The 19,996-nt window shown below is 40.6% G+C and overlaps 1 protein-coding gene across 3 annotated transcripts in view; it reads right to left on the reverse strand.

Moving 5' to 3' along the window:
• The window catches only part of LOC101741150 (oxysterol-binding protein-related protein 3), a 56,777-nt gene that overhangs the window by 15,845 nt on the left and 20,936 nt on the right, over positions 1 to 19,996 (reverse strand). The window contains exons 7-17 of one of the 3 annotated variants that reach the window (XM_038017932.2): positions 18,637 to 18,723; positions 16,280 to 16,401; positions 14,889 to 15,023; positions 14,138 to 14,219; positions 6,243 to 6,409; positions 5,372 to 5,492; positions 4,282 to 4,358; positions 3,403 to 3,528; positions 3,062 to 3,158; positions 2,185 to 2,363; positions 531 to 743 (exon numbers count right to left, since the gene is read on the reverse strand). In XM_038017932.2, the coding sequence (XP_037873860.1) occupies positions 531 to 743; positions 2,185 to 2,363; positions 3,062 to 3,158; positions 3,403 to 3,528; positions 4,282 to 4,358; positions 5,372 to 5,492; positions 6,243 to 6,409; positions 14,138 to 14,219; positions 14,889 to 15,023; positions 16,280 to 16,401; positions 18,637 to 18,723 (1,406 nt within the window). Of the gene's footprint in view, positions 1 to 530; positions 744 to 2,184; positions 2,364 to 3,061; positions 3,159 to 3,402; positions 3,529 to 4,281; positions 4,371 to 5,371; positions 5,493 to 6,242; positions 6,410 to 14,137; positions 14,220 to 14,888; positions 15,024 to 16,279; positions 16,402 to 18,636; positions 18,724 to 19,996 lie in introns of all 3 variants that reach the window. The other 2 variants (XM_038017931.2, XM_038017933.2) reach the window with 2 other exon arrangements.

Here is a 19,996-nt window from a genome sequence, read left to right on the forward strand (position 1 = left end):
AATAAATTTTACCATCACAATTAAAACCATCACAGTTCAATGATGGGTGAACAATCAACAATGAATTTGAAAGATAAGTAAATGAGGTAAACACAATTATTTTCTTGTTTGTATCGCCTGAATCGCTAAGTTTTCTGGAAGCTTGGAGATCGGCGCTTCTTTGTGGCTCCCCCCACATGCATCCCCCTCTAAGACCCACGAGGAGTAGCTAATAGGGGTGTGCGCTATATAATTTTTTTTATTCCTTAGATGGGTGGCCGAGCTCCCAGCCCACCCGGTTTTAAGTGGTTACTGGAGCCCATAGACATCTACGACGTAAATGCGCCACCCACCTTGAGATATAAGTTCTAAGGTCTTAGTATAGTTACAACGGCTGCTTCACCCTTCAAAAAGAAACGCATTACTGCTTCACGGCAGATATCGGCGGGGTGGTGACATTTAACTATAGCCTGTATTCGTCCTGGGAAGCGAGACTCCTACATCGCATCTACCCGGACGCATTAGACCCTGAGCTAGAGGGAGCACGGCACCTGTTCAGCAATGAACCGGAAGCCGCGGTCGTCCCGGATGCACTCGTAGGTCTCGGCCAGCAGCGGGTTGAAGGGCTTGGAGGCGGCGCGGTGCGCGGAGGCCGCGTAGGCCGAGACTGCGAAGGCGGCCACCAGCGACATGCGCTCCACCGGGCTGCCGCACTCCGCCGCCGCGTCCAGCAGCTCCGAGTACTCCAACTCTTCGCATAGACGCTAAAATGTAATTGCAATGATTGCAAATGATTAGCTTTTAAGTACTTCTCTAAGTACACGGACGGACAGACATTCGCTGCTCTATGTTAGAGTAAACAGAGTTTCCATTTCATGTATTTATGTCTTTATTCTTTATTGTACACACAGTTAATACAATACAATAATTGCGAAAAGTCATAAAATGGCGAGCTTAACTCAACAATTGAGTTAGATAATATTTATATCAACAATATAAATATTATCTATCTATGTTGTTCCTTTCTTTGTTATTATACAATATTCACAAGCCTTTATCAGCTCGTTGTGTAGCTATACAGGGTGTCCCGAGGGGAAAATTAAGCCTAAAACTGTATATAGTGTTCTCAGGGACATCTTAAACTAGGCTGGGGCCCTTGGGCACACAAGAATTTGAAGCCCTTTTGGAAAGTAAAAAAAGCGAATATAATAACATTTTTTTACTAAGTATGACCATTTATTATAGGTAATCAATCAAATACAGTATGATATAATAATATTAATGATATTAGAATGCTGCTGGTTTTTTGGTTACGATTACTATAATAGTTTCTTTCGGGATTTCTGTTGAGCAAAATATTCCATTATATCTTTAAAGTCATTTTTTTATAGGATATCACTTTCTATGCCCATAATTGACAAATTACTCAGCCGTTCTTGTAACATTGTTGTTCGCAATTCATTTTTTATTCTCTTAAGCTGCGAAAATGACCGCTCTCGACTACAATTGGTAACCAAATTGTCGGTCCTTCGGGGCCCACTGAGAATGGGGGCCCTGGGCACGGGCCCCGTGTGCCCTTTTGGTAAAGACGGTATTGAGTGTTCTATTAGAATAATCTACTTGAGGAAAATCACAATGTTCCCATATAAATAGCTTAGAAATAAACAGCACTGGAACGCAACAAACAAACTATTCTTGTGCCAATTCTTGAATTGTGTTCACGGACGGTACCGTAATGGGTAACATATCATATGATCTGGATATCAAACAGCTTCTTTTGTCTTTACGATTAAAGTGATATTTAATAACATTCACCGTAATATTGTTGAAATCTGCAGAAATTTTTAAGCTTTATAAAGCTTGTTATGACATTGCAATTTTTTTGTCGTAATCATTGCTTGAAATAAGTTAAACGAATTTTTCATTGTCTATCTCGTGCTGACGTTTAATGAATGAATGAATGAATGAATGAATGAATGAATGAATGAACGGCCCAATGGTACTCTTGTTGTATAAATTTAGTGAAAATTTCAGTGACTTTTAAGACAACTTTTAAGATCAACTTGAAAATTTGCTTATAGTATCAAGAACCTCTGACGATACCATAATTTTATTATTACGACCTAATATCCTTAGACCAGGATTGCTAGGACAAGCAATTAATTGTGATAAGAAGAAATGTATTGTGTCGGAGCGAGGGTCTACCTGCAGCATGTTGAGGGGCTCGTTGATGGTGACCGGCATGGATATCTGGCTCAGGTCCTTCCCGATGTTCTTGTAGAGCAGGTTCCACACGGTGGGCGCCGCGGCGGCGGGGCGCGGGGCGGGCAGCCGCGTGCGCCGCGACCAGCCCCCCGCGCGCGCCCGCACCTCCCCCGTACCCGCTGACGGGACACTCACGTTACCACTACACCACCGGTCAGAGGAGCCAGAACCACTCTGGAGCCACTGGACCTCTTGTTAGTCCGCGCGGGTAGGTACCACCACCCTGCCTATTTCGGCCGTGAAGCAGTAATGCGTTCCGGTTTGAAGGTCGGGGCAGACGTTGTAACTATACCGAGATCTTAGAACTTATATCTCAAGGTGGGTGGCGCGTTTACGTTGTAGATATCTATCGACTCCAGTAACGACTTAACACCAGGTGGGCTATGAGTACGTCTAACCCTCTAAGAAGTAAAATAAAATAAAATAAACTAGTAACAATAATAATTTCGCTACATACAGGGTGTGAGTTTTTCGAATGACCGAGACCAGTAAGGATTAATATTAAGAGATGGCAACACTGAACTGGCTGCCTCACCACTGGACGGGTAGGGACCTCATACGCTATGCTATGAAAGTTGGAAAAACAAATGGAACGGCTACACAACTAAAGTACAAACTGAGACCTCAATCTAATGTTTAGTGGCTTCGGTATCCGTTTATCTGAGGGCGACGTGCTTATCTGACCATCAACAGCCCTAAATAACATGGAGATATAAATGAATAAAAACGTGGATGTGGCACGTTCTGATTCTGAGTCGCGAGCAACTGACAGCGAGGACAGCCTAGTCGCGGCTGAGGTCAGGGTGTGGAGACTCACTGGCGCCCTCAGAGTTGTCCGAGCTCGCCGAGCCCTCCTCGCTGCTCAAGGATCCGGCTTCCGACGAGGAGTCACCGTCCAGTTCTATGACGCCGCTCTGAAAATGAGAACCGCTTTAAGGATCTCACGTTCGAAGGTAGACTGGTTACCAAAGCCCGTGCCCTATATTGACAGGTTAGAAATTGATAGCAATATAACTCTTGGTTTCCAATCCTTCTTGTCTATGGCTGCCACCACCTCTCTTAAGGTGGATGGCGATTTCAACGTCGTGATGTATGCAACCTCCACCATGAGTTCAGTCGATCACCCACCTACCATAAAAACTATGGATATGTCGTTACCTCATCAGCCGCAATGATTTCTTCATGTTTTAGATCGTCATCTTCATGCTCCTCCGCGTCGAAGAACTCCGAAGCAGACACGCAGGACGAGCTGTAGCTGAGAGACTGCTGGAATGGACGGTTCACCTGGGGACGGAGAACAGTGGACTAAGATAAAGCTATTGATTCCGGGATGACCGCATTTGGCACGTTTTTTGTTATTGCCATTATAGGCAGACGAGGATATGGCCCAACTGATGGTAAGTACCTTCGCCCATGCGACTCCAGCAATGCCAGGGTCAGAGCCAAGCCGCTGCCTACCGTTAAATACTCTCCACAAGCCTCGTTTGAAGATAGACATGGTAGAAGTGGAACCTTTAAAAACACTCTATAGTATTCTCTCGCTATTTCTGCCGCGAAATGGACATGCGTTCCGGTTTAAAGGGTGGGGCTGCCGTTGTAATGTAGTGCGGAGACATAGACCAGGTGGTGACATCCATGTTGTGATGCCTCTGTGATTGAGTAACCACTCCAGCCCAAATGGACCGTCACTTGACTCAATATTCCGCAACAAGCAATTCCACGGTATTGATAGATTTATTTTTTACTGGTGGTAGGACCTCTTGTGAATCCACACGGGTAAGTACCACCGCCCTGTCTATTTCTGCCGTGAAGCAGTAATGCGTTTCGGTTTGAAGGGTAGAGCAGCCGTTGTAACTATACTTGAGACCTTAGAACTTATATGTCAAGGTGGGTGGAGCATTTACGTCGTAGATGTCTATGGGCTCCAGTAACCACTTAACACCAGATGGGCTGTGAGCTCGTCCATCCATCTAAACAATATTTTTTTATTTTATCTTAACTAAATGTCATAGGATACGGATAGGTCGCAACACGTACCGCATCAGCAGGTCCCACGGAGCCGATCTCTGCGATGTCGGAGGCCAGGTGGATCCTGGACAGGCGGGACCTCAACTCTGCAACCGCACCTTCACTACTCATTATTTACGTACAGAATCGATTCTTTTTTAAAAACAAAACCAAGGGTTAAGGTTGCGATTGTTTTAGACCTTTCGAAAACTGCGCAGTTTTGTGGTCGCGCACATTTGAAGTAATTCAACATGGCAAGATGGGAGTCGATCGAGATGAGGTCAGATATACACTGCAAATAATTGTATATTCCATTTCTTTTCGTTTTGTTACCAAAGTTGCGAAGGACAATACGTTTAGAGATAAAGTCGCAGCATTGCATCTTCAGAACTTGCCCCAGAGACCAACAAAGAACCCTATAATCAAAACTACGTTTATGGTTTTATTTTTACTTTTCGTGATCCGAAAACTGTTAGCCATAATAGAACACAAGATCATTGACCGACGCCTGAATTTCGCTAACGCCAATTTAACCAGGTCGGTCCACCGAGCAACTTCACCCAATTCGTGAAAGACCTTTCATTTTTCATTAAGCCCTATTAGGGCTTCAACTTCACAGCTTAAAGCTGTGAAGTTTTTATTTTATTTTATGGTTGGTAGATTACTGGTGGCCCGGAGGCCTTTCCAGTTTCACCAGGACAGGTGGGCGAGCAAAGGCTCAGCCAGGGGGGTAGAATTTGCTAAGAACTGCCCGAGCGCCTCCGAAGGAGACCAATAACTCAAGAGCGATTGCTTCGCGAATGAATCTACTACCGGACCAGAATGGCGATCCGCTGAGAAGATTCGGCGAGAAACTCAGCGGGCTGATGCATGGGTTAGGTTGCACGTCGACCTCTTTGTCGAGTTCGACAAGTACGGTTATCGGGGTAACTGTGAAGTATTCGGAGCGTCGGGATAATTTCATGACAGTTATAAACGCGAGATTAAGCCGTAAAAGGAATTGTAATTGGGTTCACGACTTGTTAAGACTGGAGACAATACTATAAGGAGCCCTGTGATGCTGCGATAGAGTTCAAAGCACAGTGACTTAGCGATGAGCGCGGAACCTAGCAGGTCTCACCAGAATTCTGTTGCAGAGCCGACGTCAGGTTGGTTCGAAGTGCAGACACGACGGACCCTCCCGCCGAGCCGTTCGAGTCTGCGGCCTCCATGGCGGCCCTAAGGCGACTGCGTTCACAAACCTAAATAAAAAACGGCGTAACTTGAACGGTTTTGTTGTTTGTTAGGGCCTCTTGCGAGTCCGCGTGAGTAGGTACCACCACCCTGCCTATTTCTGCCGTGAAGCAGTAACGCATTTCAGTTTGAAGGGTGAGGCAGCCGCCGTAACTATACTTGAGACCTTAGAACTTATATCTCAAAGTGGGCTGTGAGCTCGTCCAACCATCTAAGCAAAAAAAAAATACTGCACGAAGTTTCTGTCGTCATAGTGTCTGGCGCGCGCCGGAAATTCATGTTAGAACTATTGTGTAGGAGATTCCGCAGACTGCCGGAAATGTGACGGATCGTTTAGCATATACTAATATTCGCATCAGAAATTTATAATCAGTCACTCCTCTGCCTCTGAGAACGTACAACCCTTTGAAACTCTTCGAATAGTTTTTGTCACCTGTTATAGTATTGTCTTTTCTAGCGCGCCGTGGGCAGAACACTAGTCAGATCTGGTTAAGAAAGCGGTGTTAGTCTATACCATGAGGTCCATGCCACCCATGACCGAACACTATTGAGGAGAGCCACATGTGAGCGCGATCCTCAGCAGTGAGTGAACGGAGAAGAAAGAATGTCTTTTCATTTTCCCTCAAGAGGAGAAAAGAGTTCGCACTCACCATTGTGGCGACGATGGTCTTTAAGCTGGCGACCAAATCTTTGGCGGAACGGACAAGAGAGATTGTTATTTCCTTTTCTCTTAAGAAGTAAAAAGAGTTCGCACTCACCATTGTGGCGACGATGGTCTTCAAGCTGGCGACCAAATCTTTGGCCAGAACCGTGAAGTCTTCCCTCAGCTGGTGGTCAGGAGTCAGACTGGAGATCGAGGCCGGCCCCGCGGTTGGCCCGAAGGCCTCGGCTCCGGGAAGCGACTGTGGTCTTGCCGCGGCACATGCTGGAAAACCGTTCTTATTGCAATGATATCCTTTTCCTTTAATCGAAGGCTTTTAAAATAACAATTGAAATGTTTTCTTTAATTTTCAATGTCCTGAGACTTAAATTAATCAAATTATAAGCGTTATGGGAATGTTATTTGATTAATGATTTTCATTATTTATGAGTTTAAGGCGAATTGGTGCAGGACAAATGTGATTTTCGCGACGAACCTCGCGCGTTGTTTGGATTTAAAACCTATAACTACGGAACATAGCGTAGCTATTTGCGCAAATTGCTTTAATACAGAATGGTGTGTTATCTTTTTTTTATATTTAAATTTATTCCACAAATTCAATAACTAAAAATGACCGCGTACATATTTATGAGTCATTAAGGTCAAATATTAGGTATAGGCAGGGTGGTGGTACCCACCCGCGCGGACTCACAAGAGGTCCTACCACCAGTAATTACGCAAATTATAATTTTGCGGGTTTGATTTTTATTACACGATTTTATTCCTTTACCGTGGCGGTCAATCGTGAACATTTGTTGAGTACGTATTTCATTAGAAAAATTGGTACCCGCCTGAGATTCGAACGCCGGTGCATCGCTCAACACGAATGCACCGGACGTCTTATCCTTTAGGCCATGACGATTTCAAAATTGACATAAAATGAAACTTAAAAGAGGAAAAGTCAGTGATCACGAAAACTGTAAACTATTCGAAAAGTCACAAATAGTCTAATAGCAATAACTGAGCCGTCCCACCAATCTAAGCTAAAAAAAAAAAAGAAATTAATCTCAATTATAATTTACAATGTCTTCGTGAGCTTCGTTTGTTTCTCACACTAAAACCGAACTAAATATGAGGGTGTACAGTAACGCGACTTACGCTTTTGTTTCTTCATATTTTAACATAATAACAACAAGGCATATTATAAAGTTAAGGATTTTTTACTAGATGGCACTACGTGGGAATGAGGCGTTCGCTCCTGGCCTTTTCATTTTTCATTATTATTATTATTATTTATTTGAATTGTATTTTTTTACTTGTTTTTTCGAATAATGTAAATATGTTTTCTTATTTAAAAAAAAAAGAAAATATTAGAGAAAATAAAAAAAAAAAAAAACCAGCTGAATTTGTTTCGCCGGTTCTTCTCAGGACTGGCTTTTTTTGGAACCGGTGGTAGAGTTAACATTTTCTTTTACATTTTGACATTCAACAAGTGTGTTTTTGATGACATCCAAGTTGAAATAAATGATTTTGAATTTGAATTTGAATGAATTGTAGTTCTATATAGACGACATTGTAATAATTAAGACAACTTGATAATTTGCCGCGGACCACATCAGAAAATTGAACGTGTAACGTTCATGTAATAGCTTTGCAGGAACCAGAAAGATTTTGATCACACCTTCCTAGAATCAATCAATCAATTAACTTCGTAAAGAAATACGACGCTAATTATATTAATGACCATAAACAAAATTATCAATTCAAAAAAAAAACATTACTTTAAAGAACTAAATATGAGAGCGCACAGTAACACAACTTACAATTTTGTTCCTTCAATACTCTCACTATGTACTGATGTAAGATCTTCACTAATGTTTTAATAATACCGTCACTGTCTGATGACATTTCGGCTGTCTCATAAACTAATTTACATCCATAGTGACATTTTTTTTCTCTCTTTCAATTCACATCAATTTCTTTGAGATACCAAAAATCGATAGAACAAGTCGTTTTAAAATAATCCTAACTATTTCCTTACAGGAATAATCACTTTAAACTTTTTAATATTAAGGCACGAAGGAATCTATAAGTTTTGCTTTATTAACATGCGCTAATTTATGAAATGTTATAACAACACATTCTGTCGCAACATTAAAAACAAAATATTTAAGGCTAATTCTAGGCACTACACAATATTGCACAATCAAAAGAACCGAGAGATTTTTCTTAGACGTTCTTCCGGAATGTCGTAATACTAGTGGAAAATAAGATTACAGATTCAATTCTAGATTAAGAGAGCGCTTATCTCGGATATAGCGGCAGAGATAAATATAGTTTTAGGGAAAAAAAGGCCTTAAGTGCAACGGATTTAAGTAGAGTATTGTGATTCGATTGTTTAGCGTAATTTTACTGTTTATAATAAGACTGTTTAAGACTTTTTTCTCGTAAAACTACTATGTTTGCATGACCAACATTTAACGACACGTGTATTTTTATAAATAACTAGCATACCCGACAGACGTTGTCCTGTATACACAAAATGAATGAAATAAATGAATGAATGCATACACAAAAATTAATTCAAGTCAATCCAGTCGTTTAGTTGCAGTATAGATATATAATCTAGATACTGACTGCAGCGCCATCTGCCGGACTGATTTTTGAATCTAAACCATCCAGGGCGCCATCCAAACGCTTACCAAAAAATTCTTTCAAATCGGTCCAGCCGTTTAGGAGGTTTAGGAGTTCGGTGACATAGAGACGTACCTACCGTACGTATATCTATATATTAATACGTGAAGCAAAAACTTTGTACCCCTTTTTACGAAAATTGCGCGGACGGAGGAGTATGAAAGGACAATGCCCAAAAGTGGGCCAACTTTATGTCAAAACTATTTGTACTTGAAAAACTATGACTTATTTTTTCACGTTGTTTAGTTTATGTATCAGCATTTCTTTCAACCTGGTATTGTTTTCCAAAAAAATAAATTACTTATTTGATAACATCCCAAAACTATCCATGCCATAGTTTTTAAATTCGCCAATAGGCAAAGGGCTTAGCCCATACAGCCTATAGCAAACCTATATGCTGTCAAACGAAAGAGTTGTTTGTGACTTGAACAACAAATAAAAAAAGTTAGCTAATGCTTATAATTCACAGGCTTCTTAGTTTATTTTTGTTCAATTCAATATTCATATATTGTAATAATAATTATTACTTAAAACCATGAATTATTTAATATTTTTAGATATTAATAATTCCATTAGTAAAAATATCAATGGCCTACCATTACTCTATTCTTATTATATATGATCAGAGAGTTTTGGCAGCAACCCGAGTGAAGCGTCACTTGAATTTTTATTTTAATGTTTTTTTAATAGTTTATTGTGCAATTTGTATTATTTGTATTTGTAATATTGTGTATAAAAGGTCTGCGTAAGCTCATGCTCAGTCAATGTGGTATTCGTCGAGTTGACGTCAAAACTCCCAAAAAGCAATAAAAAGAAATACACCGGCTTTTTATTGACATAAAAAATAAATAACTTCGACAGACTAGGCTGTATAGGCTACGCTCTTTGCCTGCTTATTGGTGAATTTAAAAACAACAACAATATCGTTGCTGGCTTCCGGATTTTCATTTCATTTTATTATTATTATGAGGATATAATCATAATAAAAAAATACGTAAGAGCTTATTTCTAGCAACATTAACCACAATTAACTTATTTAATACTGTAAATAATTATGAGAGCGATTATTGATTTCGAAGAAAACAATTAACAACTTATTTTTAGCTGCAGAAAAAAACAGATTTCTCTTAAACCTGGGTGAGAATATAAAAATTGTTTTCTGAATATGAAACGATATTTCTTTCCATAGAAAATGGGCATTGTCCTTTCCCACACTTATAGAAAATATAGAGAAGGAGTGCAGAAGATAATAGTTTTTTTAAATAATGCTTTAAAAATATATAAAACACTAAAAAAAAAACATTACACACACTACCATGTATTTGATACACATGGATACTATTTGTTTATTGTCAAACTTTTCTTATTGCTTATAGTCTGTAATCCAATTAAGAATAGAATAAATATTGTTTGTCCATATTAATATTTGTCTAAGGTGTAGTCTTGACGAAGTCTGTGATTATAGAAATATAAATAAATAGTCTTTGACAATATAATCATAATAGTGTACAAACTTATGATTTCAATTAATTATAGTCGAATTTCGACTATCGGAAGACTACTAGTATATATTTATATAAAGATTTAACAATTATTGCTGACAGTACGTTCGTTCGCTAGCAATGCACTCATAATCTATAAACAACTGTGATATTTTATGACTGACTGAGCGGTGGAATAGTTAGCGGCCCTAACTGTTGCGTCGAGGGTCGCGGGTTCGATACCCACATCAGGCAAACATTTGTGTGAGCAACAGATTTGTTTCTAGAAGCCACTAGAATGAATGACGCGTCATAAAAGGTATACTTTAGCGTCGCGATAATGTGTCTTTGATATTGTACGTGATGGTGGAAATTTTGTATATTATAAAAAAAATAAGGGGAAATGAAAATAAATAAAAAATATATATATCTTACGAACTAAAGCCGAGGCCAGAAATGTTGTTAGATACGCTGGAAATTGAAAAAGGAAACATATTTATACATATATACACACAGAGAGATATCCCGTATCAAAACAAGCCTGCAGGATCGATTTTACAATTTTGATAATAATGAGCTGTTTGGATCTTGGACAGTAAGTATACGCTTTGCTTTTTTTGTTATTGCTCAGATGGGTGGACGAGCTCACAGGCCAACTGGTGTCAAGTGGTTACTGGAGCCCATAGACATTTACAACGTAAATGCGCCAGCCACCTTGAGATATAAGTTCTAAGGTCTCAGTATAGTTACAACGGCTGCCCCACCCTTCAAACCGAAACTCATTACTGTTTCACGGCAGAAATAGGCGGGGTGGTGATACCTACCCGTGCGAAGTCATAAGAGGTCCTACCATCAGTAAATTGTATTGTATTGTTGTTTCTACTTCCCTAATATTTTTAGTATTAGCAGCAATAGTAGTGAGTAAAACAGCCCACCGAGTTTCTCGCCGGATCTTCTCAGTGGGTCGCGTTTCCGATCCGGTGGTAGATTCTGCGAAGCACTGCTCTTGCTAGGGCCAGTGTTAGCTACACTTCCCGTTTGAGCCTCGTGAGCTCACCTACTTTGTAGGTGGGTAGGTGGATATAAAAAAGCAGTAGTAAAATCGTCAACTGTTAACACTTAATTCCTTTCTAATACCTAATTACCTATACTAGTGTCCATTAACACGTTGAACGCCATAAGAATAAATAATACTTTAGATTTTCTATAAAAACGTATTTTGTTAGTTTTTTTAAACTATTGTTTATTTTTTTTACTGGTGGTAGGACCTCTTGTGAGTCCGCACGGGTAGGTACCACCACCCTGCTTATTTCTGCCGTGAAGCAGTAATGCGTTTCGGTTTGATGGGGCAGCCGTTGTAACTATACTGAGATCGTAGAACTTATATTTCAAGGTGGGTGGCGCATTTACGTTGTAGATGTCCATGGGCTCCAGTAACCACTTTACACCAGGTGGGCTGTGAGCTCGTCCACCCATCAAAGCAATTAAAAAAAAAAAATTTTTTTAGTTGAATTTCAATTTTTTCAATTTTTTTTTAAATATTGAATTGTCAACGGTCCTTAATAAGTATGCCCAATTTCGAGTTAATCGGATGTTTTGAAGGGGGTCAAAATCATGTTCAAAGATTCCGTTACATACATACGTCTGAAGCTAATAAAAGCGTATTAAAAATCGAGCATTTTCATTGAGGTGCTCACCGGTAAGCCTTATCTTACTGAGCCGTTCGGGTCATGAGGGTCACCTGTGAGCCGCGTGAGGGTTCCAACGTGAACGCTTCCTACAAGCCACAGATTGTAACTATCACACAAAACGCGTATAGAAGTGTACCGCGTGGCTCTTTAGCCAAACCGAACGGCGTGCTTTTCAAATCCAATAGAAACTTGTAGTTTTTATCAAGGTTATATATTATACAGCTTTTTAAAATATCTGAAAAACTATAAGGTAAAAGTCGCTAATTCTTATTTTCGGTGCAAATTATCGCATTTTATAAAATTTCAGAATGTAAATCTCAAATTGACAAAAAGTAAATAATCTTAGTAATCGTCAGCCTAGTATCGCTCGAGTGAAAAGATCCTAAATTGAAGTTCCCTTATCTAATTAGAGGCAATAATTTTGTGTGAATGCAAATCAGTAAGTTAAAAGATATTTATCGTTAAAAAAAAATAAAGTGGTGTCTGTGATCTTTTCTGTTTCAAGTACTCGACGATGTGTTTATGGAATCGGTTTGTACAATGGCACTACACGTACTGCTGGTCGGAATTGCTCATGGCATTGAAGATCTTTAACGATACTCGATTGAAGTCAAAGGAAAAGTTAAATTTTATTCAAGTAATTACTGCGAATATCCTTGACGAAATTTTCCGCGTATCTACATAAGCTATGTAAATGTCTAAATTTTTCTCGAAGGTTGTTTCAGTGTTGCCAACTAGTACTAGTTTTTTTGGTAATTAAGGAAATTTCCATATTTTGTTGGTTTTTTTATTTATTTTTTTATTGCTTAGATGGGTGGACGAGCTCACAGCCCACCTGGTGTTAAGTGGTTACTGAAGCCCATAGACATCTACAACGTAAATGCGCCACCCACCTTGTTAGTTGACAACACTTGTCTATAATGCGCGGGGAACGTCAACTGTGACAGATGACAGAAAATGTCAACATCCTTCCGAGAAAGAGACAAAAGAGAAGGTAAAACTTACCGATTTCGTAAAATCCTTGTCAAGACATACATTCAAATTAGATTACAATGCAAACTACTAAATGAAACATTTAGATAATACATTCCTGTAATTTTTAAAATTTAAATCAATTAAAAAAAAACTACTAATGTACCATTCATTTCTCGAAATTAAATTACAAAAAAATATATAAAAAAATATATAATTATTTCCTTGTGCTTTAATCAATGATGGTAGATTTTTTATATTAAATTTTTTGCATGGTAGATTTTATAAAAATATATATTTAACGGCATCGCATGCTTCCTTCGCCCAAATAATTGTTTTCGATTCCAAGTTGCAATGTATTTAAAATTAAAGCCTTCGTCAAACAGAAAGCGTAATTAGCGCGCGTCAGAGCGCTAAACCGACGGCGCGCTATGACGCCGAGATGTGTTGTACTACTATGGTAACATACCGTCAAACAGAGCCCCAGCGCTATAAGTATGCAGCGCTCTGTCGCGGCGTTAGGACGCTTTGACGTTAGGCGTTGTAATTTTTTACAAATTTTATTTTAGCGTCCGAGTGAATGTGTATTAAAATACTAGATAATGCCCGAAAAAATGATATAAATAGTTAGAAAATACCCATGCTTATACAATGCCACATCTGAATCACTCGATTTCTTAATACTTTTAAATTTTCACACTGCTATCAAAAGGCACTATCATTTGGCGAATGCGTTGCGTCAAGGAGCGTTAGACTCATCTAGTCAATTTGAAGAGCGCGACGTTAAGTACGCGGCGCTAAGTGCGCGTTCTGTTTGACGAAGGCTTAAAGCAATTATTCGACATTCAATTCAAATAAACATTACTACATAATAATAATAATAAAATACAAATTTGTTTATACACATGAACCACACACAAACATAGCAAAGCGTGTAAACGCAAACACACACACACAACACATAAAGGGGACGAAGAGAGGTGATCTTGATTATCAGCGTGCCAAAGGCAATGGATTACGACAACACAGTAGCTTTTTATTTTTTTACGCTGGCAATACATTGCATTTTCATTTTCGATTTTATTTCATACATTTTTTTTTCTAAGCTACAATGCAAAGATCACATCTGTTCTTATTATTTACAATTTTTTTTTTATATAATTTTGCTGACATACCTATGGGTAGCGAAGCAGCCGAGTTAGGTATGGACGACGCACCGCCGCCCGGGGATGGAGGCGCGGTCAGTGCTGAGAGGGCCTGTCAGAAAATGTACCTTATTACAATACCTTTAAAGGTCATCATCACTAGCTATGTGCTAGAAGTGAATTTACTTATTATTTCTCTAAACTATCTCTAATGCTGATGGTAGGGCATATTGTAAGTCTACACGGGTTGGTTCCAGCGTTCTGCCTATCTCTGCCGCAAAGCATTCACGGGTCACCGTCGGATAATTCATTTGCATATGAAACTTTACTATGAGCATAATAGATACAACCGTCGCCATTGTTTTCGACAAAGACAACGAACGCCGCCACCTACATTGAGCTATAAGTTCTAAGATCTCAGTTTTTACAGTACAACGGCTGCCTTAGTTTTCAAACCGAAACGCATTACTGCTTCAGGGCAGATGTAGGCAGGGTGGAGGTATTTACCCACGTGAACTCACAACACGTCTTACCACCAGTAATATTGTGGGTACTGCATGGTCGCCACGATTGAGACCTCGAGCTCTCAACTCTTAAGGCAATAGAAGAGTGTGAACCTCATGATGACCCCTCCCCCTGCCCGTTGGACCGATGGACTTGCGGCGATACGCTGGGAGAGATTGGATGCGGAAGGCGGAGGATCGTTCATTGTGGCGGACTATGGGAGAGGCCTACATCCAGCAGTGGAGAGATACAGGCTGATGATGAACCTCATGATTACCATGTGCGAGTTAGACGGGTCGATGTGCGAAGCGGTGAGTTCAATGGAAGCGCATTTACTGTTCGACTTCTTCTTGCGGAGACCGAACTTGCGGCGATCCTTCTTCACGTTCGGCGAAGCGCCGTCCAGTGACACCTGAGAACATTCTAGACTACTAGTGCTCGCCTAACGATCGACATTCGACCGTAAACACAGACACTTAAGATTTAGATTCGATCAATTTCGCACTTTTCTGTTATTGATATCAGGGGGAAAAGCACACATTTTTTTTCATTCGTAGGTATGCAGCGGCTTGACTCTGCCTCTGGCGTTGCTGATGTCCACGGGCAACGGTAACTACTCATCGTTACGCGGGCCGTATCTTGTCTGCGTACGAGGGCAATAAAAACAAAAAAAATATGGTAACTTTTTTTCCTACCTAAACTGGCAGTCTTAGAAGGATCGGATCTTTTGAGTGAACCGCGATTCCGATCCAGTGGTAAATTCAGCGAAGCACTGCTCTTACTAGGGCTAGTGTTAGCAACACTCCCGATTTGAACCCCGTTAACACACCTACACGTTAGGGTGAAGCTGAAATAACCTCTCAAGGTTATCAGCATAGATAGGAAAAGAAGGAAAAAAAGAGGGTTATGTCAGCGTAACCGAGCGTGTTGGTGAGCTCACGGACTCCAACTTGAGAAATTTTGTTAGCATTAGCCCTAGCAAGAGCAGTGCTTCGCTGAATGGTAACACTAAAATTGGTGACATAAGCCGTCGCGGCCTAAAGGATAAGACGTCCGGTGCGTATCGTGCGATGCGAGTGAGCCGGTGTTCGAATCCCGCAGGCGGGTACAGATTTTTTTCTTAATAAAATGCTTACGTCATAATGTTCACGAATGAATGGCGTTGCATTGTGTTTCACTCTCATATCTACATAATATATAAACTACCACAAGATTTTTAGATGCATTGGTTATTAAAATCAAGGGACAGCGAACCTCCAGATTTATTATGGCATTATACCCAGAGTTGGTCGGATCCTGGCATTTATCGTTGTCAAAAATTAACAACCACGGTCTACGGAACAACTTAAGTCCTAATATGACCTCAATTACAATAAAATATAGCTTAAAAACCTTAAAAAATCCTTAAAACAGCAAATCAAATGCTTAATTAAAACAATAACTTTTTCATTCTGCTCATCATAGAAAGGATATTAGGACGAAATAACAAAAATATCGGGACACGCGTCGGCAAATTTCTTGGGCAGCCTTAAAATTATCCGTTTCCGTTTCACATATATACACGGGTTAAGCTGATAAAGGCGTGTTAATGTTGAGTCAAGCAAAACGAATACATAAGTAAAGTACATGTTGAGTTTAAACTCGCACGGTTGCGTGTTTGGCACTTACGTCTGTATCGTGATGGACTTGTTGTTGCATCTCCAGCGCATCCAGCAGCCTCTGCAGCTGCTGTACGGACAGCTGAGCTTGTCCCAGCTCACGTGAGGCGTTCTCCAGTGGACCACCGGATTCTGTAGGCATAAACATGGGAAATTATGGGAATGGGTAGACGCGGCCGTAGGTACGGCGGGTTGATGAGGTCATTTGAGCGAACGCGACCCATAAGTTTTTTTTAGGCAGCGGCTTGCCTCTGCCTCTGGCATTGCTGACGTCCATAGGCGACGGTAACCCCTTACCGTCAGGCCGAATGCTCGTCTGCCTACAAGGGCAATTAAAAAAAAAAGTATTGCGTGTTGACGTGGTCATTTCTATTCTATCAGCCCACAGACATCCAGAGCTGGACATAGGCCTCCCCTTCCCGTCGTGGTCATTTCACGGTGAATAAATAAAGAAAGAACACTGTCGCATTTGATGTTCGGACAGTTTATTGAAAATTTGTGACGCATTAAATTCCGTTGTTGAATGTTGAAGCGATTGACAACTTAAGATATAAGGTAGAAGTTACAATAGATCAATCTTTAACCCTTTGACTACCCTGTAGCTCATCGGTGCCCTACGCGGTGCACTGAAGTAAGAATTCGAAGATACTGAGAATGAATCTATTTCTAACAGCCTGGCCACGGGACATTCGCCGATGCGAATATTCGCGCGGTGCGAACGGCGAAGCGTCTAGCGACTAAAACAAGCGCATAGAAATGTACCTAACAAGCCACGCGCACCGGCGACCGGCGAAGCGACCGGCGAAATGTACCGAGCGAATCGCGCGATGCGGCGGGCGAGCAAAACAAATGCATGAATACGGACGGCGCGAGCCACGGAGTCGAGCGGTAGTCGCGGCGAATAGTGCAGTGATTAAATGAGTTTAGTTGTTTTCGCCGCGAAAAATTAACGCCGAAATTTTTATATTTTTTATTTATTTTTTATTTTATATTTTTAAAGTCGCCGTGGCCTAACGGACGTCCGGTGCAATCGTGTTGAGCGATGCACCGGTGTTCGAATATCAGGCGGGTACCAATTTTTGTAATGAAATACGTACTCAACAACACTCAACGTTCACGATTGATTTCCACGGTGAAGGAATAACATCGTGTGATAAAAATGAAATCTTCAAAATAATAATTTGCGTAATTACTGGTGGTAGGACCTCTTGTGAGTCTACACGGGTGGGTACTACCACCCTGCCTATTTCTGCCGTGAAGTAGTAATGCGTTTCGGTTTGAAGGGTGAGGCAGCCATTATAACTATACTTGAGACCTTAGAACTTATATCTCAAGGTGGGTGGCGCATTTACGTTGTGGATGTCTATGGGCTCCAGTAACCACTTAACACAAGGTGGGCTGTGAGCTCGTCCACCCATCTAAGCAATAAAAAAATAAAATAGCTGAAATACTAGCTAGACCAGCTATTTGGAAGTCTAGCCACCCAAAGTATTTCTCGTACTTCTTGTGGAATTCTCCATCTATAGGTATACTCCGATTCTTATTCAAATCATGTACTTCACAATCTTTTCCAAATAATAGGTCCTGAACCAAAAAACTATTAATTTGTAAGCAATATCGAGATAATTTCGATATAGACATTTCGCTGTCGGACTTCCTTACTAGTCGCGGCGGCGAACGTGAGTACCCGTGGCCTGCAAACGGTGCTGCGCGAATGGTCGCCTCGCCCACCGCTTCGCTGTTCGCACCGCCGATCCCCGTGGCCAGGCCGTAAGAGACATCTATACTAATATATAAATCTAAAGTGGTTTTTACGGATGTTCCGTTATAAATACTGAACCATGCATTCGATTGACTTGAAACTTGGTATCCATGTAGAAAATACATGTACTTAATGGATAGGCTAATATTTATATGAATATTGGACTCCCTAATAATAATGACAATAAATAATAATGTTAATTTTAAATGCCCAGCGAAGCGTGCGAGTACGGCTGGTACATTATAAAACCAAAAGAAGGCTTACTTTAGTAACAGAAATCGACATAATTACTTTAATACGCCGCGTAGGGCACCGGTGACCTACAGGGCAGTTAGTTAAAACGACAATTATTACCAAAAAACAGTTCCAAAATAATTCAGACATTCAATTAAGTTTCTACAACTTCTGATATTTATTGCAGTGCACGCGCTATTTAACTTCGCATACAGCTAAAGGTCTGGTAAAGGTTGGGGAAGTTGTTGAAGAAAAGTTGGGGAAGCTAAAGGTTGGGGAAGTTGTTGAAGAAAAGTTGGGGATGCTAATGGTTGGGGAAGTTGAAGTTACTGCATCCTCCTTCCTAGTTTTTGGAATGGAAATGTCCTTACCGATGATCCAACTGGCGAGTCGTCCGCCGGGCGTGCCGGATACGAATTGCGGTCCTCTAATCGTGGCTGTCGTGGGACTTACCAGCCCTATGGATAAACATTCAATTGGGGTAAGGGGAGAACTAGCCGGGCAGTGGTATAGAATACACGGACAAAATCAAGGTTTTATTCTTTCATCGATCTTTTTTATTGCTTAGGTTGGTCGACGAGCTCATAGCCCAACATAACACCAAGTGGTTACCGGAGCCCATAGACATCTACAACGTAAATGCCACCACCTACCTTGAGATATAGGTTCTAAGGTCTCAGTATAGTTACAACGGCTAGGGTTACAACAAGGGTTATGCCTTCAAACCAAAACGCATTACCGCTTCACGCCAGAAATAGACAGAGCGTTGGTACCTACCCTCACTACTATACTCACAAGAGGTCTTACCACCAGTAATTACGCAAATTGTAATTTTGCGGGTTTGATTTTTACTGAACGATGTTATTCTTTTACCGTGAAAGTCAATCGTGAACATTTGTTAAGTACGTATTTCATGAGAAAAATTGGTACCTGCGGCATTCGAACACCGGTGCATCGCTACACACGAACGCACCGGACGTCTTATCCTTTAGGCCACGACGACTCTAAGTTAGTGATCTGGGGGGCTTATGAACACGCACGGGTAGGCATCGTCACCTCAGTCTTTTTATGGTTTCTCCACCTAACGCGATTCGATCTGAAGGGCAGCTGTGAATTTAGCATTGATTTTTGTGTTTTTTTTTTAAAGTTAAGGCTGCCTACACACTGCATATTCACGAAATTAGAATCGACTAAAACGTTAAACATTTATGCCTGGGTTATTATATTTTCAATTTTTCGTCTCGCTTCGGGTTTCGATATTTGCATTACATCTTTTTTTAATTATCCTTCCAGATCTATCCTTCACACGATGTGGTTAACTATATTATTATGTTATTCCATACCACTTCCGGGGAACTTTTTACGTGCAAGATACAATAAAACTTGTATCAAAATTCAAAACATGCTTCATACTCATCAGGGTATTGATATGCTAACGTTATCAAATTGTCTAACCGAATATCAATCAGGATCCACTATATCTTTTTTAAATATGAATGATCCGCTTACTGGTGGCCCGGGGTCCTTTCCAGTTTCACCAGGACATGTGGGCGAGCCAGGAGGAGTGGGATTTGCTAACAGCTATCAGCTCAAGAGCAGCTACTTCGCGAATGAATCTACTACCGGATCGGAATCGCGACCCGCTGAGAAGATCCGATCAGAAACTCAACGCGGCGATCCATTGTGTTACGTGGCTAAACATTGATCATTATCATAGTAATTGTTTATTTG

Source organism: Bombyx mori, chromosome 20 (genome assembly GCF_030269925.1).
Source record: "Bombyx mori chromosome 20, ASM3026992v2".
In the NCBI taxonomy this organism is placed as follows: Eukaryota; Metazoa; Arthropoda; class Insecta; order Lepidoptera; family Bombycidae; genus Bombyx; species Bombyx mori.